This window comes from Hemitrygon akajei, chromosome 3 (genome assembly GCF_048418815.1).
Source record: "Hemitrygon akajei chromosome 3, sHemAka1.3, whole genome shotgun sequence".
Taxonomy (NCBI): Eukaryota; Metazoa; Chordata; class Chondrichthyes; order Myliobatiformes; family Dasyatidae; genus Hemitrygon; species Hemitrygon akajei.
Window position 1 is genome coordinate 168,277,344 of NC_133126.1, and position 24,526 is coordinate 168,301,869.

Below are 24,526 nucleotides of genomic sequence, written 5' to 3' on the forward strand. Positions count from 1 at the left end.
TACACTCCTGGCAGGTATCTGTTAATGTGAAAAATTGTCCTCTTCACAAAAAGGAGAAATCCAACTTGCTACCATCTATGAAGGAAGATAAATACTCATTTTAATGTTAATTGGGGAGGCTACGTGAAGATTTATAGACAGAGGTAAACTTTAAATTGAGTTGAAGAATAACAAGAAATTTATGATTGAAGAGTGTGAAGGAAACCGAAAAAGAGATTTATAGACAAATGAGAGATTCATGCTATCTTAACTAGCACTGATTGTGGCAAGTTTGTAATTGTCATTCTCCTAATTAGAGGGTATCCCAGTGTGTAGATGTCTTGATTTATGGAAAGCAGGCTTTACACAAATTATCCCATACATTTTAAAGCATTTTTCAATATAGTAATCTTACATTAAAATATTTTGTGTTCATTAATGACTGTATAATGTTCAGTATATATTCCATTAGTTTAATTATTATTAGTGTTAGGTGAATATTTGATAAAATGAAAGAATTCTGACAAGTGTTCAAGTTCAAGTATAGTTGTCATTCAACCATATACATAAATATAGCCAAAGAAAACAGTGTTCCCTAAGTGTATGTAGAGTGATACAATATGATGGTTAGTTCTTCACTTGTGAAGATGAGGAGGGAAAATCTTCATTGCTGTAGGACTTTTCTTCCTGCCTGCGCTGTGTAGGTCTATAGTGAGGATTGGTGCGCGTGAACCAATTCCACTCTTTAGGCCAGGGAATGTTCCACAATGGCACAGCAAGCTGCAATGACCGCAGCATCCGCAAGACTGTAGGTTGAATATTGGAGTTTTCCTTCTAAATAGACTGCCTTGCAAGGCTAACAAGTCGCATCTACCCGGGTTTGGAATCAGAGTTGTCCTTCTAGGCTGGCTGCCAGCCAAGGCTGTAAGTCCAGCCTGCCCACCCAGGTATACCACTGAACACTGAGTTGCACCATGACATAGCAAACTCAGTAAGAACAGGGATGCCATGTGAAGGCATTGCTATGGGCACAGTAGTATAGGAGAGGTCATATGCGAGTGATCTGCTGCATTGCAAGCCAAATAGTGGACTTGTGGCGATAACTACACCTGGAAAGGCGAGGCTGTGGCAGGTGCTTCAGCTTCCTTAATTGAGCAGGACGTCTCCCATCCCCAGTACAATATGGGTGGCTGTAGAAAACTCATTTCTGGCTTATGAAGGAATTGATTTATGGACAATAGTCTTTATTTACCTATGAATCTTTAATAGGAACTGGATGATCAAATGAAGTATCTAAAAGACAAGAAGTTTAAGAAGACTGAGGAGCTTTATTCCATTAATGAGGATGTCAAAACAGCTACAAACCAAACATCAGGAAATAAGGCAACACTCCGCAATCTCAATAGCAGAATTGACAAACTTGACCATGACAGTATTAAACAGCAGGAAGTCATCTATAGCCAGGTAACCACAGGCATATTGTTATCCATATTGCTTTGCTGTATAATGTTATAGATGAAACTCTTTGGTTCCCTCGGCTGCGTGAGTCTAGGGAAGACAATCTCTAGCCCTGCCAAATGCGTGAGATTGAGGCGCAAGCCCACCCCAGAAGACAGTTTGTGTGGATGCTGCATGATTCGTTATCCCGTTACAAATCAGTACCACAAAATAACAGACAGTACACCACATACAATCAAAAGATTTAGCTTTATAATTCTTAATTTAACTAAAGGGTTAGTAAAGAAAGAACAAAACAAGAAAAGAGCCCATTTTAATGAAACAGTCTAATGTGCACAAGTTGGAGCTCACAGTTTGCCCTTCGCCGATCCTCCTTCATCAAATCACAGCCCCACTCTGGTCAAATCCTATGACCTCTTCTCTCTTCATTTCCCTAACAAAAGCCCCAAGCCTAACCTTAGCATCCCTCACTAGAGAAACCTCCCTTTAATCCAGCCATCCTAATTGCATGGCACACAATTCACCTATCTGTTATCTTCAACAGTAACCCAAACAAGCAGCTTGCACAGAACAGCATAACAACAAAAAAATAAGAACCAGGGTAATACATAGCTAACAATTTTTCCAGATGTTTTTTGTTGTCATATAATAGTGAATGAGTTTAAATATTTTTGTATATTAAGTAATCTGCTAATTACGTGTGCTGACGATAAGACATTGACTGGCCTTATCTCAAATAATAACGAGGCTGCCTACAGAGAAGAAGTCATCACCCTGACACAGTGGTGTCAAGAAAACAACCACTCCCTCAATGTCACAAAAACAAAGGAGCTGGTTGTGGACTACAGGAGGAATGGAATGTTTTCTTTCTGTACATTTGCTACACACCTCACCTGAGCAAAAGTTGTTCAAAACCAACAAAGCTAAAACATGATTTTCACTGGAACACACACAAAATGCTGGAAGACTCAGTAGGTCACAAAGCATCTATGGAGATGAATACACAATCAACATTTTGGGCCGAGACCCTTCACCAGGACTGTTAATTTTTACTGTTAATTTGAGAGATAATATTTGCATAAATGGTATAGAAATTATCTTGACCTCAAGGATTAGGTTTAAAATTCAGATTTCAGATGTTGTGAAAGAATAATTACCCTGTTTTTATATCAGGGCTTATCTTGCTTGTAATCAACACCTTCCTTGCTGAGACCAAAACTAGAAAATTATTCTTCAGTATCATTTTCTATTTCATCATATTGTGCACATTTATGTAAAAATGCTTTAATTTCTGTCATCAGTTGAAAGGCAGGTGTCTTCAGTGAATCATCATATACTTGATGGAAATAGACCTTTTGCAATTACGAGGTGTGATTGATAAGTTTGTGGCCTAAGATAGAAGGAGTCAATTTTAGAAAACCTAGCGCATTTAGTTTTCAACATAGTCTCCTCCTGCATTTACACACTTAGTCCAACGGTGGTGGAGCATATGGATCTTGGACCTCCAGAAAGTGTCCACAGATGGGTGATTGATAAGTTTGTGGCCTAAGGTAGAAGGAGATGTTATTAACTTCAAACTTTCAGCATAATCACTTAATGATTTGAACTGCATGTGCATGTAACGAGAGCTGTATAGTTCATCTCCTTCTACCTTAGGCCACAAACTTATCAATCACCCATCTGTGGACACTTTCTGGAGGTCCAAGATCCGTATGCTCCACGACCGTTGGACTAAGTGTGTAAATGCAGGAGGGGACTATGTTGAAAACTAAATGCGCTAGGTTTTCTAAAATTGACTCCTACCTTAGGCCATGAACTTATCAATCATCCCTTGTAACTCAAAGGCTGCTTTCAAATTTTAGGTATACTAATACTGTATAACAGATTATTTAAGGCAGAATTTTATCCTTTTTGCATTTGCATAAAATATATTCACCACCAATTAAATTTCACAGAGGTTGATATCAGAGACTGGAACAAGTTTAAGAATGCACAGTTGGTGACTTACACTTCTGCATACTACTAGCAGCAACAAATGAAAACCAATTTCTTTCCTGTGGTAAAACAAAACTAAATTATACTTGACTGGGTTGATGAAATATATATTCTCTTTTGATAGGATTTTCAGATCCAGCAGCTAGAACAAAGGCTGGCCAAGTTAGAAGGAAATGTGAGTCATAATGATAAAGAGATTTTGGGAGATAAGGTGGAAGAACTCGCAAAGACTTTAGAAGAGAAGAAGAGCACAGTGAACCTATTGAATTCACAACTTAAGAAACTCCAGGTAATTAATCTGCATGTACAGTAAGACTCATTTATTTATTGAATGATTGATTGATTGATTGATTGAGATAGAGCATGGAATAGGTGCTTTGAGCCATGCCACCCAACAACCTCAGATTTAACCCGTGCTGAATCAAGGGACAATTTACAATAACCAATTAACCTACTAACTGGTATATTTTTGCACTGTGGGAGAAAAATGGAGCACCTGGAAGAAACCCATGTGGTCACGGGAACAATGTACATACTCCTTACAAACAGTGGCAGAAATTGAACCCAGGTCACTGGTACCGCAAAGCATTGTGCTAAACATTACACTACCTTGTCAATTTTGACAAACTTCCTTTCAGCAACTGAATATTTTGATGTTGTTTATCTTTTCAGAATATCTCTAATTTCACATTGGTCATTTCTTCGGCAGTTTGTACGGGGCACGACTGCACAAGCGCGTGAAGGTCGGCCTCTGAGATCAGCGGGAGAGTTTAAAAAGCGAGCAGATTGAGAAGGGGCAGTCATTTCTTCGGCAGTTTGTATGGGGCACGACTGCACAAGCGCGTGAAGGTCGGCCTCTGAGATCAGCGGGAGAGTTTAAAAAGCGAGCAGATTGAGAAGGGGCAGTCATTTCTTCGGCAGTTTGTATGGGGCACGACTGCACAAGCGCGTGAAGGTCGGCCTCTGAGATCAGCAGGAGAGTTTAAAAAGCGAGCAGATTGAGAAGGGGCAGTCATTTCTTCGGCAGTTTGTATGGGGCACGACTGCGCAAGCGCGTGAAGGTCATCCTCTGAGATCAGTGGGAGAGTTTAAAAAGCAAGCAGATTAATGGAGCAGGCAACGGAGTAGAGGGAGACAAAGTAGGAAGGCTTTGGCTCTAGATGCTTCAGCAAGCAGAGGTTGAGGACGAGCTTGCTCCCATTCGGGTAAGGCCTGGTAAACTCCTTTAATAACTCTAATTAGCTTAGGAGTTGGTAATGGAGGCAGCAGTTAGGGCAGTCGAGTGCTCCATTTGTAGTCTGTGGGAAGTCAGGGTGAGCACAATTGTCCCTGATGATTACACCTGTAAAAGGTGTATCCAGCTGCAGCTCCTGACAAACTGAGTTAGGGAACTGGACCTGGAGCTAGATGAACTTCGGATCATTCAGGAGGCTGATGCACTATCATTAGCTCCAAAAGACTGGAAGTAGAGTAAATACTGAAAGGCTTTTATTAGCAGTAAAACAGAACACGTCCATGCTGGATGACTGTGGGAGGAGCAGAGACACAATCACCTTTATCCAGGGGTCTGTGGAAGGAGCCACAGGAGTAGTCAGCAGAGGGGCATGTCCAGACAGATATACATGGTTTACTACATTCACCCCTCCTTTTTAAAAGAGAGGCCCATGGGGTGAAGTGACTGACAATATTTAAGACAAGTATATTTACAGGTCAAGTCTATCAGGCGGTCGAGTCCATCGTTGCGATCTACGTAGCACCGGTGGTGATTGCACCGGCGACGGTGGTTGTGCTGGCTCCAGCCTGACTTGAGGTGCCAGCCCGTTAGGCATCAGTAATCCCTCGTGCGTGTGCGTCGTGCCTGGTATGGGAGTGTCGTGAGGTGTCTGTGTAGGGCTTGGAGTGCACGGTGTCTCGTGGGTATATATATCGATGGGTATGGGTTTCATAGTCACCGTGGAGTGTTCGGGGTAGGGGTCTGGTGCTCCTGCGGGCACCAGGTCGCAGATGGAGACCATGTCCTCCCGCCCATCAGGTAAGACCACATAGGCATACTGGGGGTTCGCATGAAGTAGGTGAACCCTCTCGACCATCGGGGAGTATTTATTGCTCCTCGCATGTTTCTGCAGCAGCACTGGCCCCGGGGATGTCAGCAAGCCGATAGGGTGGTCCCGGTGGCAGACTTCCTGGGAAAAGAAAAGAGTCGCTCATGAGGGGTGGTAGTGGTGGACGTGCATAACAGGGAGCGGATGGAGTGGAGTGCCTCGGGGAGGACCTCCTGCCAATGAGAGACCAGCAGTCCCTTTGACCTAACGGCTAAGAGTGTGGCCTTCCACACCATGGCATTCTCCTTCTCCACCTGTCCATTCCTCCGGGGATTATAGCTCCTGGTCCTACTAGTTGCAATACCCCTAACCAGCAGGTATTGCCGCAGCTTGTCGCTCATAAACGAGGACCCTCTGTCACTGTGGATATAGCATGGGTATCCGAACAGAATGAAGAGCTTGCACAGGGCCTCTATGACTGATGTGGTAGTGGTATCGGGGCAGGGGATGGCAAAGGGGAACTGCAACTACTCATCGATTACGTTAAGAAAGTACACATTGTGGTCGGTAGAGGGAAGGAGGCCCTTAAAGTCGACACTCAGTCACTCAAAGGGGCGGGTGGCCTTGATTCGTTGTGCCTTTTAGGGTCGGTAGAAGTGCAGTTTGCACTCTGCGCAAACTTCACAGTCCCTGGTCATCGTCCTGATCTCCTCAAGGGAGTAAGGCAGGTTCCGGGCTTTCACAAAGTGGAAAAGCCAGGTGACCCCCGGGTGGCAAAGATCTGCATGGAGGGCGTTTAGCCGGTTGATCTGCACACTGGCACACGTTCCCCGGGATAGGGCATCGGAGGGCTCATTGAGCTTTCCAGGCCTGTACATGATGTCATAGTTGTAGGAGGAGAGTTCGATTCTCCACCTCAAAATTTTATCGTTTTTGATTTTGCCCCGCAGTTGGTTGCTAAACATGAACGTGACTGAGCATTGGTCGGTCAGCAGGGTGAATTTTTTGCCGGTGAGATAGTGCCTCCAGTGCCTAATAGCTTCCACTATGGCCTGGGCTTCTTTCTCCACCGCGGAGTGCTGAATTTCAGGGCCTTGAAGGGTACGGGAGAAGATTGCTACCAGTCTTCCTGCCTGATTGAGGGTAGCAGCCAGCGCGAAGTCGGAGGCATCACTCTCTACTTGGAAGGGAATGGTCTCGTCCACTGCATGCATCGTTGCTTTGGCAATGTCCCCTTTAATGCAGCTGAAGGCCGCGCGGGCCTCGGCTGAGAGGGGAAATGTGGTGGACCAAGGGGCGGGACTTGTCTGCGTAGTGAGGGACCCATTGGGCGTAATAGGAAAAGAAGCCCAGGCACCTTTTGAGGGCTCTGAGGGTGGTGGGAAGAGGGAGTTCCAACAGCGCATACGATCGGGGTCAGGGCCAATGACTCTGTTCTCCATGACACACCCATGGATAGCAAGTCAGGTGGTTCTGAACACAAACTTGTCCCTGTTATAGGTAAGGTTAAAAGCTTTGGCTACTTGGAAAAATTTTTGGAAGTTGTTGTCGTGATCCTGCTGGTCATGACTGCAGATGGTGATGTTATCCAGATCTGGGAACGTGGCCTTCAGTTGGCACTGGTCCACTATCCGGTCCATTTCCCTCTGGAAGACAGATACACCATTCGTGACACCGAAGGGGACGCGCAGTAAGTGATAAAGCCTGCCGCCCGCCTCGAAGGCGATGTAGGGGCAGTCCTCCGGACAGATGGGGAGCTGATGGTAAGCAGATTTTAAGTCTATGGTCGAGTTCACCTTGTAATGAGCTATCTGATTGACCGTATCCGCGATGCGGAGTAGAGGATACACGTCAAGCTGCGTGAACTATAGTCTATAGTCCACGACCATCCTATTTTTCTCCCCAAGGACTTGTGCTTGCCTCAATGATCCCTTCCCTGAGCAGCCGCTGCACCTCTGACTGAATGAAGGCCCTGTCCCCCGCGCTGTACCTCCTGCTTTTAGTTGCCACAGGTTTACAGTCGGGGGTCAGGTTGGTGAACAGCGGTGGGGGAGGGATCTTGAGGGTGGAGAGGCTGCAAGTGGTGTCCATAGCGCGGCTGTTGGCATAGTGTTGGGTGGGATGTGTGGGTTGGTGTGTATGTGGTCAGTAGCGGGGTATGTGACGAATTCCTACAGAACTGGGGATTTCTGACAGTGATTGGTGGGAGGGGCCCGTCATACTCCATTGTCACGCTTTTCAGGTGGCTCTGGAAGTCGAGCCCCAATAGCACAGGGGCGCACAGTTGAGGCATGACCAGTAATGTAAAGTCTCGATATTCTGTGCCCTGCACCACTAGTGTCGCTACACAACCCCCCCAGATCTCTGTTGTATGCGACCCAGAAGCCATGGCAACCCTTTGGCTTACCGGCTATGTCACAAGTTTGCAGCGTTGCACCGTGTCCAGGTGGATAAAACTCTCTGTGCTGCCCATGTCAAACAGGCAGCTTGTCCTGCGCCCCTCCACCAGGATGTCCATCATTGACCTTGCGAGCTGGTGGGGAGCGATTTGGTCGAGGGTCACGGAGGCCAGAGTTGAATCGCCGTCTTGGTCTGGCACAGTGGGATGCCCAGTAAGCACCCATGGGTTGTAGGTGGTGCAAGGAGGTGCCGACCAAGATGGCCGCCCCTATGCCTCGCACGCGGCGGCGGGCAGGCAAGATGGCGACCCCCATGCCTCGCACGCGGCGGCGGGCAGGCAAGATGGCGACCCCCATGCCTCGCACACAGGGGGGCAGGCAAGATGGCGACCCCCATGCCTCGCACACAGGGGGGCAGGCAAGATGGCGACCCCCATGCCTCGCACATGGGGCGGGCGAGCAAGATGGTGACCCCCATGCCTCGTATGCGGCTCTGCTTGATCCCACTTGCGGTTTGGACTTATAGGCCTTGGTGAAGTAGTCCTTCTTTCTGCAGCTGGAGCAGGTAGCTTCTCGGGCCAGACAGTGTTTTCGGGGGTGCTTTTCAAGCCCGCAGAAGTAACACTTTGCGGACGCGCGACTGGCAGTAGCCATGGTCGATTCGCCAGCAGGTTGGGTCTGCGGCGTCCACGAGGCTGTCAGGAGATTGCATGCCTGGAGAGCATCAGAATCGTGCAGAGCGGCCTCCGGCGTGTTAGCCAGCTCAATCGCTGAATGTAAGATAAGATGGGCGTGTTCCAGCAGTCGCTGGCGCACGTACATTGACCTGATCCTTGTGACGAAGGCGTCTCTTACTAGGAACTCCGCATGCTGTTCGGCCGTCAGCCCCCAGCAATCGCAGGCCCACACAAGTGTCTGTAGGGCCTGGACAAACTCAGCGCTCGACTCTCCTGCCCGCTGCTGCCGAGTCGCTAAGCGATGTCTTGCATAGACAGTATTTACCGGCTGCAGGTATTGTCTTCTGAGGGTGCTCATCGTGCCATCTTAACTCGACTGGTCTCTAATCATCGAGTAGACCCATGGACTGACCCTGGAAAGGAGAACTCTGCGCTTTGCGGTGGACTTGGTCACTTCAATCTCCTCCAGGTATGATTCGAAGCAGGCTAGCCAGAGTTCGAAAGTGTTGCCAGCCTCAGGTGTTTGCGGGTCGATGTCCAATTTGTCTGGTCTCAAAACGCTCTCCATGCTTTAAAATTACTGCTAATAAAATTGATGCACTATCAATAACTCCAAAAGACTGGAAGTAGAGTAAATACTGAAAGGCTTTTATTAGCAGTAAAACACAGCACGTCCATGCTGGATGAGAGACACAATCACCTTTATCCAGGGGTCAATGGGAGGAGCCACAGAAGTAGTCAGCTGAGGGGCATGTCCAGACAGATATACATGGTTTACCGCAGAGGCAGAAATAAACAGGAGTTGCAGGGAGATAGTCACCCCTAAGAGTCAGGAGACAGGTAGCTGGGTGACTGTCAGGAGAGGGAAGGGGAATAGACAGAATGAGCAGAGCACCCCTGTGGCCGGTCCCATCAATAATAAGTATACCGTTTTGGATACTGTTGGTGGGGACAGGTCCCTACCAGGGACAAGTTGCAGTGGTTGCGTTTCTGGCACCGAGACTGGACTCTCAGCTCAGAAGGGAAGGAGGGAAAAGAGGAGAGCAGTAGTGATAGGGGATTTGATAGGGGGACAGATAGGAGGTTCTGTGGAAGAGATCGAGAATCCCGGATGGTCTGTTGCCTCCCTGGTGCCAGGGTCTGCGATATCTCGGATCGAGTTCTCAGTATTCTCAAGAGGGAGGGTGAGCAGCCAGATGTCGTGGTCCATCTAGGGACCAATGACGTGGATAGGAAGAAGGAGGAGGTCCTGCAAAGAGAGTTTAGGGAGTTAGGTGCAAAGTTGAAGGACAGGACCTCTAGGATTGCAATCTCAGGATTGCTACCATGCCACATGCTAGTGAGGCCAGAAATAGGAAGATAATGCAGCTAAATAAGTGGCTAAGGAGTTGGTGCAGGAGGGAGGGCTTCAGGTTTCTGGACAATTGGGCCTTGTTCCGGGGAAGGTGGGACTTGTTCCGACGGGACGGGTTGCACCTGAACTGGAGGGGGACTAGCATCCTTGCGGGTAGGTTAGCTAGTGCTGCTCTGGGGTGTTTAAACTAGATTTGCAGGGGGAGGGGAACCAGAGTGTTAGAGCAGATGGTGAGGTGGAGGAGGATAAAGGTCATGCGAGAGCTGCAAGTATAGTGCATGGAGTAAAGCCAGCTCTAGCATATAAAGAGGCTTTGAGGAAAGAGAAACAGATAAAGGGTGTAAAGGTAGTAAGGTAGAAGGGCTAAAGTACATGTACTTCAATGCAAGAAGCATCAGGAACAAAGGTGATGAACTGAGAGCTTGGATACATACTTGGAATTATGATGTAGTGGCCATTACAGAGACTTGGCTGGCACCAGAGCAGGAATGGATTCTCAATATTCCTGGATTTCAGTGCTTTAAAAGGGATAGAGAGGGGGTAAAAGGGGAGGAGGGGTGGCATTGCTGGTCAGGGATACTATTACAGCTACAGAAAGGGTGGGTAATGTAGCAGGATCCTCTTTTGAGTCTGTATGGGTAGAAGTCAGGAACAGGAAGGGAGCAGTTACTCTGCTGGGAGTATTCTATAGGCCCCCTGGTAGCAGCAGAGATATCGAGGAGCAGATTGGGAGGCAGATTTTGGAAAGGTGCCAAAATAACAGAGTTGCTATCATGGGTGACTTTAACTTCCCTAATATTGATTGATACCTGATTAGTTCCAATGGTTTAGACGGGTCAGAGTTTGTCAAGTGTGTCCAGGATGGATTCCTGTCACGGTATGTTGACAGGCCGACTCGGGGGAATGCTAGATACTAGATCTAGTATTAGGGAACGAACCAGGTCAGGTCACAGATCTGTCAGTGGGTGAGCATCTGGGGGACAGTGACCACTACTCCCTGGCCTTTAACATTATCATGGAAAAGGATAGAATCAGAGAGGACAGGAACATTTTTAATTGGGGAAGGGCAAATTATGAGGCTATAAGGCTAGAACTTGCGGGTGTGAATTGGGATGATGTTTTTGCAGGGAAAAGTACAATGGACATGTGGTCGATGTTTAGGGATCTCTTGCAGGATGTTAGGGATAAATTTGTCCTGGTGAGGAAGATAAAGAATGGTAGGGTGAAGGAACCATGGGTGACAAGTGAGGTGGAGAATCTAGTCAGGTGGAAGAAGGCAGCATACATGAGGTTTAGGAAGCAAGGGTCAGATGAGTCTATTGAGGAATATAGGGTAGCAAGAAAGGAGCTTAAGAAGGGGCTGAGGAGAGCAAGAAGGGGGCATAAGAAGGCCTTGGGGAGTAGGGTAAAGGAAAACCCCAAGGCATTCTTCAATTATGTGAAGAACAAAAGGTTGACAGGAGTGAAGATAGGACTGATTAGAGATAAAGTTGGGAAGATGTGCCTGGAGGCTGTGGAAGTGAGTGAGGTCCTCAATGAATACTTCTCTTCGGTATTCACCAATGAGAGGGAACTTGATGACAGTGAGGACAATATGAGTGAGGTTGATGTTCTGGAGCATATTGATATTAAGGGAGAAGTGGTGTTGGAGTTGTTAAAATACATTAGGATGGATAAGTCCCTGGGGCCTGACAGAATATTCCCCAGGCTGCTCCACAAGGCGAGGGAAGAGATTGCTGAGCCTCTGGCTAGGATCTTTATGTCCTCGTTGTCCACGGGAATGGTACTAGAGGATTGGAGGGAGGTGAATGTTGTCCCCTTGTTCAAAAAAGGTAGTAGGGATAGTCCAGGTAGTTATAGACCAATGAGCCTTAAGTCTGTGGTGGGAAAGCTGTTGAAAAAGATTCTTAGAGATAGAATCTGTGGGCATTTAGAGAATCATGGTCTGATCAGGGACAGTCAGCATGGCTTTGTGAAAGGCAGATGGTGTCTAACAAGCCTGATAGAGTACTTTGAGGAGGTGACAGGCATTTAGATGAGGGTAGTGCAGTGGATGTGACCTACATGGATCTTAGTAAGGCATTTGGCAAGGTACCACACGGTAGGCTTATTCAGAAAGTCAGAAGGCATGGAGTCCAGGGAAGTTTGGCCAGGTGGATTCAGAATTGGCTTGCCTGCAGAAAGCAGAGGGTCGTGGTTTAGGGAGTACATTCGGATTGGAGGGTTGTGACTAGTGGTGTCCCACAAGAATCAGTTCTGGGACCTCTACTTTTCGTGATTTTTATTAACAACCTGGATGTGGGGGTAGAAGGGTAGGTTGGCAAGTTTGCAGACGACACAAAGGTTGGTGGTGTTGTGGATAGTATTGAAGATTGTCGAAGATCGCAGAGAGACATTGATAGCATGCAGAAGTGGGCTGAGAAGTAGCAGATGGAGTTCAACCCTGAGAAGTGTGAAGTGGTACACTTTGGAAGGACAAACTCCAAAGCAGAGTATGAAGTAAATGGCAGGATACTTGGGAATGTGGAGGAGCAGAAGGATCTGGGGGTACATGTCCACAGATCCTTGAAAGTTGCCTCACAGGTGGATAGGGTAGTTAAGAAAGCTTATGGAGTATTAGCTTTCATAAGTCGAGGGATAGAGTTTAAGAGTCACGGGGTAATGATGCAGCTCTATAAAACTCTGGTTAGGCTACACTTGGAGTACTGTGTCCAGTTCTGGTCGCCTCACAAGAGGAAGGATGTGGAAGCATTGGAAAGGGTACAGAGGAGATTTACCAGGATGCTGCCTGGTTTAGAGAGTATGGATTATGATCAGAGATTAAGGGAGCTAGGGCTTCCCTCTTTGGAGAGAAGGAGGATGAGAGGAGACATGATAGAGGTGTACAAGATATTAAGAGGAATAGATAGAGTGGACAGCCAGCACCTCTTCCCCAGGGCACCACTGCTCAATACAAGAGGACATGGCTTTAAGGTAAGAGGAGGAAAGTTCAAAGGGAATATTAGAGGAAGGTTTTTTACTCAGAGTGGTTGGTGTGTGGAATGTACTGCCTGAGTCACTGGTGGAGGCAGATACACTAGTGAAAATTAAGAGACTACTAGACAGGTATATGGAGGAATTTAAGGTGGGGGGGTATATATGGGAGGCAGGGTTTAAGGGTTGGCACAACATTGTGGGCCGAATGGCTTGTACTGTGCTGTATTGTGCTTTGTTCTTTGTAAATGATTTAAATAAAAATTGTTTGTTTCATCAGAATATTAAGTGATTTGCCAGGTCATTAAGTAGCAATATCCAATAAAATACATATTTACAGGCATGTGAAGCATCAACTATATTTGAATTTTTAATGAAAAATATGTTGAATGAACACATGAAGTTGAAAGCACTAAAACCAGTAAAACACCCCATAGTAAACAATGTGTTAGTTGTAGCTCAATTACCCACAAAGCTTATGAATCTCCTGGCTTTCAATGAAAATTGTTCTAGCTTCAAGCCACACTTCACAAATAATTGTGATAATTTTTGGGCTGCATATCTAAGGAAAGATGTGCTGGCCCTGAAGAGGGTCCAGAGGAGGTTCACAGACTTATTAAAAATAGTCATAGGCGAGTGTGTCACCACAAAATTGTTTAGTCTTAGATCAGAGGCATTCAGGTCTGGCACCCAATGACAATACAAAAGATCCAGGAATGATCTCTGGAAAGCCATCACAAGAGCGGTGGCAATTTTGGACTAAACTTGAATCAATGAAGACTGCTCAATAACTGTGGAAGGACTTCAGTGCTATTACCTCTTACAAACTGAAACCAAGAAACGTAGTTGTGAAAAAAGGTTTCACTCCCAGATTATCTCAATGCCTTCTACGCTCATTTAAACCATTAAAACATCAACGAACCTTCATGAACTGCCACAACCCCAGTTCACTCTGTGATTTTAGTCTCTGAGACTGACATGAGAGCATCCTTTAGGAGGGTGAATGCACAGAAAACATCAGGATCAGATGGGGTACCTGGCTGAGTACTAAAGAACTGTGCTGACCAACTGGCTGAAGTGTTCACTTTTAACACGTATAAGTGTCTGCTTCGGCAGTCTGAAGTACCCACCTGCTTCAAGCAGGTTTCAATTATACTGGTACCTAAGAAGAACATGGTAACCTGCCTCAATAACTATCATCCAGTAGCAATTTCATACACTATGATGAAGTGTTTTGAGAGGTTCGTGATGAAACATATCAACGCCTGCCTGAGAAGCGATTTGGATCTGCTCCAATTTGCCTAACGGCACAACAGGTCTATAACAAATACCATCTCCTTGACTCTTCACTCAACCCTGGAACATCTGGACTGCAAAGATGTATATATCAGGATGTTCTTTACTGTCATACACAAAATGCTGGAGAAACTCGGCAGGTCAGGCAGCATCTATGGAAAAGAATACAGTCAACGTTTCAGGCCAAAACCCTTCAGCAGGACTTGGGGGAAAAAAAGATGAGGAGTCAGAGTAAGAAGGTGGGGGAAGGAAGAAACACAAGATGATAGGTGAAACTGGGTGGAGACTGGTGAAGTCAAGAGTTGGGAAGTTGATTGGTGAAGGAGATACAGGGCTGAAGAAGGGGGAATCTAAAAGGAGAGGACACAAGTCCATGGAAGAAAGAAAAAGGGGGTGGAGCACCAGAGGGAGATGATGGGCAAGCAAGGAGATAAGGTGAGAAAGGGAAAATGGGATGGGGAACAGAGAGGAGAGGGCATTACCAGAAGTTTGAGAAATCGATATTCATGCCATCAGGTTGGAGGCTACCCGGACGGAATATAAGATGTTGATCCTCCAAGCTGAGTGTGACCTCATCATGACAGTAGAGGAGGCCATGGATGGACATGTTGGAATAGGAATGGGAAATGAAACTAAAATGTGTGGCCATTGGGAGATCTCACTTTTTCTGGCAGACAGTAGGTTCTCGGCAAAGCGGTCTCCCAATCTATGTTGGGTCTCACTGATATAGAATCTGCCACAGCAAGAGCACCAGATACAATAGATGACCCCGACAGACTCACAGGTGAAGTGTTGCCTCACCTGGAAGGACTATTTGGGGCTCTGAATTGGAATGAGGGTGGAGGTCTAGGAGCAGGTGTCACACTTGTTTTGCTTGCAAGGATACATCCCAAGAGGGAGATCAGTGGAGAGGGACGACTGAACAAGGGAGTTGCTTAGGGAGCAATCCCTGCAGAAAGCAGAAACTGGGGGGTAGGGGGAGACGGAAATAAGTGCTTGCTGGTGGGATTCTGCTGGAGATGGTGGAAGTTTCCAGCATCTGCAGATTTTCTCTTGTTTGCTCTTTATTGTCTACAGCTCAGCATTCAATACTATCACCCCTCAAAACTAATCAATAAGCTTCAAAACCTTGGCCTCAATGCCTCCATGTGCAATTGGATCCTGGATTTTCTCACTTGCAGACCCCAGTCAATTTGGATGGGCAACAACAGTTCCTCGATGTTATCCATCAGCACAGGTGCACCATAAGGCTGTATGCTTAGACCCCTGCTCTACTCACATTACATTAATGTCTGTGTGGCTAAGCACAGCTCTAATGCCATATTTGAGTTTTCTAATTACACCAATGGCATTGGTTGAATCAAATGTGTAACGGATCAGCATATAGGAGGGAGATTGAAAAGCTGGCTGAGTGCTGCCAAAACAACAACCTCTCTCTCATTGTCAGAAGACCAAAAAGCAGATTATTGACTTCAGGAGGAGCAAAGTCCTCATCGGAGTTGAGAGGTGGGCATTTATAAATCCCTCGTTGTTACTGTTTCAGAGGACCTGTACTGGGCACAGCACATAAGTGCAATTATGAAGCAAGCATGGCAGCACCTCTACTTCCTACGAAGTTTATGAAGATTCAGCATGACTTCTAAAACTTTGACCAACTTCTGTAGGTGTGGTGGAGAATATATTGACTGGTTGCATCACAGCTTGGTATGGAAACACCAATGCCCTTGAATGGAAAATGCTACTAAAAGTAGTGGATACAGCCCACTCCATCACAGTAAAGCCCTCCCCACCACTGAGCACATCTACATGGAGCACTATTGCAGGAAACCGGTATCCATAATCAGGGACCACCAACCACCCAGGTCATGCTCTCGTCTCACTGCGTCTTTCAGGAAGAAGGTACTGAAGCCTCAGACTCTCACCACCAGGTTGAGGAACAGATATTATCCCTCAACCATCAGGCTCTCAAATCAGTGGGGGTAATTTCACTCAACTTCACCTGGCACATCACTGAACAGTTCCCTCAACCTATGCACTCACTTTCAAGGGCTCTTCATCTCATATTCTTAATATTTATAGCTTATTCATTTTTTTATTATTATTTCTTTTTTCTTTTGTATTGTATTTGTAGTTTGTTGCTTTTTGCACACTGGTTGTCTGCCCTGTTGGATGCAGTCTTTCATTGTTTCTATTATAGTTTTTGGATTTACTGAGTATGCCTGCAGGAAAACAAATCTCAGGGCTGTATATAATGGTATATATGTACTTTGATAATATATTTACTTTGAACTTTTGAACTTTGAACAAGGATGATTCCAGCACTGGAAAAGGGTTAACCTATGTGGAGTATTTAATTTCTATGGACCTGTACTTGATGGAGTTCAGAAGGATGAAGAGAGTTCTCATTGAATCCTGTTGGATACTGAAAGGCCTGGATAGAGTGGATATGGAGAAAATATTTCCATTAATAGAAGAGTTTAGGATGCGAGGGCTTGGCCCATTAAAATTTGTGAATCTGTGGGAGCCAAGTCATAGGGTGTATTTAAGACAGAGATTGATAGGTTCTTGATTGGTAAGGAGGGTTAAAGGTTATGGGGAGAGGATAGGAGAACATGGTTGAAAACAAAAATCAGCCATGATCGAATGGTGGAGGGGCCGAGTAGATTCAGCTTCTATATTTTATGTTCTTTCTATTAAATTATGGCCTCATTTGCTACTTCAAGTTGATGTCAAAGACTCATGGCAATCATTTTTTTCATTTCAATCTTTTTAAATTAATTTTCCAACAGAGAAAAAGATACAAATCAGAGGAGAAGTTTTAGCAAACACATAATACAAAAAACGTAGAAACAACAAAAGAATATATACTGTCAAGGTCAATTAAATATAATATTACGCTATTGTATATAGTATATTAACAAAAACCACAACTCCTCTTGGCAAATCGTAAAGAGAGAAAAAAAAGATTGGAAATTTTATTTAATAAGGAGAAAAAAAACCCGCTAAACTAACCTAAAGCAAAAAAAAAGAAAGATTGGGCAGTCCATTTGAGGATAAAATTAGAAAAAAAAAGAGGAAAGAAAACATCCTTCTAGTCATCTCCGAACCTTTGCAGATAAGGAGGAACAAAAAAAAATTGAAAAAAAATCCTTAAAAAAATAAAAAAAGAGAGAAAAAATTAAATCATATGAAAATATTGAATAAAGGGTCACCTAACTTGCTCAAAGTTAAAAGGTGTGTCAAACGTCCTGCTTCTAATTTTCTCCAAACTTGAACAGGACATAATGGAGAAGAGCCAGTTAAAAACAGTAGGTGGAGTAGAATCTTTCCAGCATAACAAGATAGCTTTCCTAGCCAGTAAAGTTGAAAAGGCTATCACATGTTGAGCGGAAGCAGGAACTCTTCCTGTTTCCTTTGGAATAATCCCAAAGACTGCCATAAGTGAATTGGGTTGTAGATCCACACCTATAACTTTTGATAATATTCTAAACACATCCCTCCAAAAATTATTTAACTTTACACAGGACCAAAACATATAAGTCAGAGTAGCCACCTCAGCGTTGCATCTGTCACAGGTGGGGCTTATATTAGGAAAAATATGCGCTAATTTGTCTTTTGACATATGGGCCCTGTGCACTATCTTAAACTGAATTAGGGAGTGACATGCACAGATAGATGAATTATTAACTAGATAATTTACTCCATTGATCATCGGAAAGTGAATGTTGAAGTTCTATTTCCCAAGTACGTTTAACCTTATCATTAGGTGTCATACGCACATTCATTAACTGTTTATATATAATAGCTGTTAATCGTTTTTGAAATGGTTTAAGCTGAAAAATAACATAAATCAAATTTGGTGAATAAGCCAATGGATAATTCGGTAAAAAATCATGTAAAAATTCCTAACTTGTAAGTATATAAAAAAATGTGCACTAGATATATCATATTTATCCACTAACTGCGAAAAAGACATTAAACAATCTTCTGAACACAAATCTAAATAAGTTTTTATTCCCTTAGTTTTCCATATTAAAAAGCCTTATCCAGAGTTGATGGTTTTTAAAAAAGTTAGAATGGATATTACTACAGAGTACAAAGTTATTTAATTCAAAAAATCTACGAAACTGAAACCAAATTTTTAAAGTATGTTTAACAATAGGACTTAGATCTTGTCTACCTATCCTGGAGAACGAAAAAGGAAGAGGAGCTCCCAGTAAAGAAGCTAAAGGAAACCCCCTTACCAAATTCTACTCCAAATGTAACCATGAAGGGCAATCCTGGTTATCTATACCGTGAATCCAGAAGGTGATATAACGAATATTAATTGCTCAATAATAAAATTTAAAGTTTGGTAGCACCAGTCTACCAGCTTTTTTTGTTTTTTTGTAATAAAGATTTATTCACTCTGGAGCTTTTATTATTCCAAATGTAGGACAAGATCATGGAATCTATTTTATCAAAAATATTTTCGAAACAAAAGATGGAACTGCTTGAAATGTATATAAAAATTTCGGTAAAATAACCATTTTTATAGCATTTATTTGACCAATTAATGACATCGACATAGGCGACCATTTAGAAAGCGCTTGTTGAGTATATTCAATTAGAGGGGAAAAATTATACTTATATAGGTCTTTAAAATTTTTAGTAATTTTAATACCAAGGTAAGTAAAATAGTTTTTAGCAATATTAAAAGGTATTTGATCATAATAATCAGAATAATTATTAATAGGAAATAGTTCACTTTTATGTAAGTTGAGTTTATATCCAGAGAAAATACTAAATTCTGTAAATATAGATAACATAAAAGGAATAGATTTCCTAGCGTCTGAAATGTAAACTAATAAATCATCCGCATATAATGAAACCTTATGTAATTTATCCCCTCTTTTAATATCCTGCACAGAATTAGAATCCCTAAGAGCAATAACAAGTGGTTCTAAAACCAAATTAAATAATGAAGGACTAAGAGGACAACCCTGATGAGTTCCTCTATATAATCTAAAATAAGGAGACTTTTGATTATTAGTTATAATCGCAGCCACCGGGGCTTGATAAATCAGTTTAATCCAGGAAATAAATCCCGAACCAAAATTAAACCTCTTCAAAACCTGAAACAGATAAGACCACTCCACCCTATCAAAAGCTTTCCCTGCATCCAGAGACACAATACATTCAGATTCTTTAACTGAAGGAATAAATGATATTTAATGGTCTTCGAATATTAAAATCTGAGTACCTATTTTTAATATAACCATATAACAATTACAGCACAGAAACAGGCCATCTGGCTCTTATGCCATCTTAGTCCATGCCGAACGCTTACTCTCACCTAGTCCCACTGACTCGCATTCAGCCCATAACCCTCCATTCCTTTCCTGTCCATGTACCTATCCAATTTTAATTTAAATGACAATACCGAACCTGCCTCTACTACTTCTACTGGAAGCTCGTTCCACATAGCTACCACTCTCTGAGTAAAGAAATTGCCCCTCGTGTTACCCTTAAACTTTTGCCCCCTAACTCTCAACTCATGTTCTTTTGTTTGAATCTCCCCTACTCTCAATGGAAAAAGCCTATCCACGTCAACTCTATCTATCCCCTTCATAATTTTAAATACCTCTATCAAGTCCCCCCTCAACCTTCTACGCTCCAAAGAATAAAGACCTAACTTGTTCAATCTTTCCCTGTAACTTAGGTGATGAAACCCAGGTAACATCCTAGTAAATCTTCTCTGTACTCTCTCTATTTTGTTGACATCTTTCCTATAATTCGGTGACCAGAACTGTACACAATACTCCAAATTCGGCCTTACCAATGCCTTGTACAATTTTAACATTACATCCCAACTCCTATACTCAACGCTAAATAACAAATCCAGTTTGATCATTTGAGACAACAGTAGGCAAAAATTCTCAAGTCTATTGGCTAAAATCTTAGAGAGAATTTTAAAATCTACATTCAGTAAAGAGTGTATATAGGATGCACACTCTGATAAATCTTTTCCTTTTTTAGGAATCAATGAAATTAATGCCTCGTAAAAAGTTTTTGGAAGATTCCCAGAGGATATAGAATCAGTAAAAGTTTGATGAAGATGTGGTATAAGCATTTCATGGAAAGTCTTGTAGAATTCCACCATATAACCATCTGATCCCAGAGCTTTCCCTAATTGCATAGAGGATATAGCTTTAGCTGTCTCCTCTTGTTTAATAGGTGCATCTAATATATCAACATTTTGAGTCAAAATTTTGGGTATATTAAATTTTTGCAAAAATCTATTCATAATAACAGTATTGTCAGAGAATTCAGATTTATAAAGGTTAGAGTAAAAATCCATAAATATCAGTTCTATCTGGTCTACGTATTTTTAAAATCTGTCTTCTAACCATACCAGCCTTTAACTGACCAGCCAAAAGTTTACCTTACCTATCTCCATGTATATAAAATAGACTTTTAGATTTAAGAATTTGCTGTTTGATGGGAAAGGTCAGAAGCAAATCATATTGTGATTGAAGTTCAACCCTTTCTTATATAGATCTTCAGTGGGTTTTACTGAATACGCTTTATCTATCTCTCTAATTTTATTAGTAAGCACTGACAGTTCCACTTTAGTTTTCTTTCTTAAAGCTGCTGAGTATGAAATTATCTGTCCCCTAAGAAAAGATTTCATCGTGTCCCGTATAACCAAGTTTGACATTCCTTCAGTTGTATTAAATTCAAAAAATATAGAAATTTACTCGTTAATAAAACTAACAAAGGCTGGATCTTGTAACAATATGGGATTCAATCTCCACTGTGACATTTTCAAAAAGCTGAGAGCTTCAGGGTTAATTTCAAAGGCGCGTGATCTGACAACGCAATGACGTCATACACACACTCAACAATGGAGTGTAGTAAATGTGTTTCTAGAAAAAAGTAATCAATTCTAGAGTATTTATGATGAACGTGCGGAAAAAAAAAAGAAAAATTTTTGTCATTAGGGTGTTTATATCTCCAGATATCGACCAGGCCATATTCTAGTAGAAAAGAATTAATACAAGCTGCCACTTTATTAGGAAGTGACGGATTGGTTGATGACCTGTCAATCGCCGGGTTCAGGCAACAATTAAAAGTCACCACCCACGATCAACTTATATTCATTCAAATTTGGTAGCTCAGAAAAAAGCTTCTTAAAAAGTTCAGGACTATTTACATTAGGTGCATATACACACGCCAAAGCTACCTTTTGATTGCATAATAAACCAGTAACAATTAAATATCTTCCAATCGAATCAGTAATAGTATTAAAATGTACAAAAGGGATTTTAGAGTTAACAAAAATAGATACCCCTCTAACTTTATTAGGCAATAAAGAATGAAATAAAGGTCCTTTCCAAAATTTGAAAAACCGGTCCTTATCCTGTATCCATATATGATTTTCTTGCGCAAAAATAATATCTGCATTAAGTGTTTTTAATTTCTTAAAAATCTTTTTACTCTTAATTGGATGATTCACACCATTCAGATTCCAATATATTAATTTTATTAACATCCATGTTTAAAATTTAATTTAATATTTTATAAAGAAAACTATTGTGCAAGCGCAGATTAATCCAAAAGGTACGGATATGACTAGAAGGAATGACATATTTGAGAAAAAATGTCCATCAAAATAACCGCCCAATCGAGAAAGAAAACCTGATCTAATAGCCCTCCCCCTCCCCCAAAGCCAGAAAAACAGCAACCAATAGGCTGGTCGCATGCTACTAGTAACCCTTGACCCTATCCTCCATTTTGCAGCTACGTATATTAAAATATTAATCCCATCCAATTTAGCCATAATAAAAAGGACAAACAAATTCCAAATACTGCAATGTTATTAACAGTAATAAAAACATAACTGGCGATGGCCATCTTAAATTCATCTAAAGTATATTAATCACATATTCAAAGAAAAGTAAATCCAAGCAAATAATATTACAACTGAAGTTCTTTCTTTCAAAAAAACTTACAAGTCATACAAAAAAATGAATATATATATATAATAAACCTAAAACTATATTAATACTGAAACAAACAAAAAAATAAAAAGAATAGTTCATGGCAGGTATTGTACAGATAATACTGTAAGAATTCCTTACAAAACAATTATATATACTAATTGTTAATGAATAAAAAGATTTTAATCAGCCAAATTCCATATTGGAGATTCAAAATGCATAGAATAGACTTTAATCAGGGCATCTATAAACATCTCATACATCAGAATTACCTATTCAACAATCAGCTTAACTTTAAGATTTTTAATGTATTCCCATCCATCTTGAGGGGAGTAGATTCTCTGTGACTGAGACTCAGCAGGAAAGATTATCAGCTGCGCTGGGTACCGAAGAGATGGATGTAAATTTCGCTTATACATTTCACTCATGACTTCCTGGTATTTCCTTCTTTTGGCAAAAATTTCGGGAGGAAAATCTTCGACTATACGAATCTCTGTTGATCTGAAGATTATCTTTCGCTTTCTTCTGGCCTTTCGAAGTACGGCTTCTTTGGTTGTATAATAATGCAAACAAAGTACTATTGGCTGAGGATGCAATTCAGATGAACGTCGAAATCTTGGAACTCTGTGGACTCTATCGAGTAAAGGGCTAACTTCCAGGGTCTCACTAAAAAGTGAGTACAGCATATCTGAGAATAACTTTAACAGATCACCAGCTTCAGTATTTTCAGGCAATCCTAGTATCCACAAATTCCTCCGATGTGCTCTACTATCTAAATAAATCATTTTTTCTTCATTTTAGATAGTTCCAAGGTAATTTCATTAATTTTCTTTTCCATCGAAGACATCTTCAATCCTTGTTCTTTAATAGTTTGCCTGAATAGTTCATGTTTGTTCTTAATTCGATTTGTAGTCTGCTTGAGCATCTGAAATTGAAAGTCCAAATTTTTCAGAGATTCTTGGACATTAAAGATAGATTTTTCAAGCTTCTGTCAGTTTATCAATCTTAGTATTGAGTGATCCAAATTCAAACCTCATATCTTGTATTGAAGAAAATATTCCTGCTAAAGTAACAGGTTCCTCCGATTTCTTTATTTGTTCAGTTTGCTCCGTTTCAGAAAAAGTCTTGCCGCTTCTCAATTCAATACCAGATCGACTTGCGCCCATTGTAATTAAATTGTAAATCCTTCAGCAGAAGTAATAAATCATCAAACTTAAAAGGAATCTGTCAGTGGGATGTAATATATAAAGAAAAGTGGAGCCGCTATAAAAAGTGTCTCACTCCATGCACTGCAAAATGGTGGATCCATGGCAATCATTTGATGAAGAGTAGTGTTATCCCATGTGCCAGAATAGAATTTATTCATCACCTAATGGACTGCAACAGTACAGCACTTGTGTATTGATGTAGATTTTCTGTGCAATTCTCTAGATTTGCTATCAAATGCTGCCACTAATTTTTTGACAATTAGGCAGAAAACAAATGAGCTGAGCCTTAATCAGTTTTTCAGAAATCAGACTCATACACAGATATTGATGTCAATAGAATTTAGTTCACCAAATCTGAAAATAACAGGATGGCATTAGTAAGAATGACTGCAAGTTTGTTGGATAGTTATATGCCTTTGCTGATAGTTATACATATTTGCAGTTTTCAGCCCCAGAGGAAAACTGGTTATGTGGCTTAAATGTGATGTAATAATAGAAAAAAATCTATTTTGGTTAGTAGGCAAATAGAATCTGAACCTTTCTCCTTTGAGAGGGAAAATAACCAAGTGATAATCATTTTAACAGAATCTTTTCACTTGCTGATGATGAATATGGTATATTAACATCTGAATAAAATTCCTTTCCCAATTAAAAGCAAGAAAAGAAGAAATAATGAGAAATACTTGCTCTGGTGACATCCTATAGTTGGATGCACCATTAGTAAAGGATCAGAGATAGTAATGAAGACAAGGATCAATCCCAAATCCTTTCCCTCTTTGAACAATAATATTTTCACAATTATCACTGCCAAATTACTCTCATCATCATTCCTCTGTGCATATAAGGTCAAATATGATGGCAAAATATAACATTAATGGTAAGACTCTTGGCAGTGTGGAGGATCAGAGGGATCTTGGGGTCCAAGTCCATAGGACACTCAAAGCTGCTACGCAGGTTGACTTTGTGGTTAAGAAGGCATACGGTGCATTGGCCTTCATCAGTCGTGGGATTGAGTTTAAGAACTGAGAAGTAATGTCGCAGCTATATAGGACCCTGGTCAGACCCCACTTGGAGTACTGTGCTCAGTTCTGGTCGCCTCACTACAGGAAGGACGTGGAAACCATAGAAAGGGTGCAGAGGAGATTTACAAGGATGTTGTCTGG

At 42.1% G+C, this 24,526-nt stretch overlaps 1 protein-coding gene across 3 annotated transcripts in view; it reads left to right on the forward strand.

The window, feature by feature from the left end:
- Positions 1-24,526, forward strand: part of LOC140725601 (coiled-coil domain-containing protein 39-like) — a 121,696-nt gene that overhangs the window by 39,160 nt on the left and 58,010 nt on the right. For all 3 annotated transcript variants that reach the window (XM_073041255.1, XM_073041256.1, XM_073041257.1), the window contains exons 10-11: positions 1,249-1,443; positions 3,557-3,721. In XM_073041255.1, the coding sequence (XP_072897356.1) occupies positions 1,249-1,443; positions 3,557-3,721 (360 nt within the window). The remainder of the gene's footprint in view (positions 1-1,248; positions 1,444-3,556; positions 3,722-24,526) is intronic.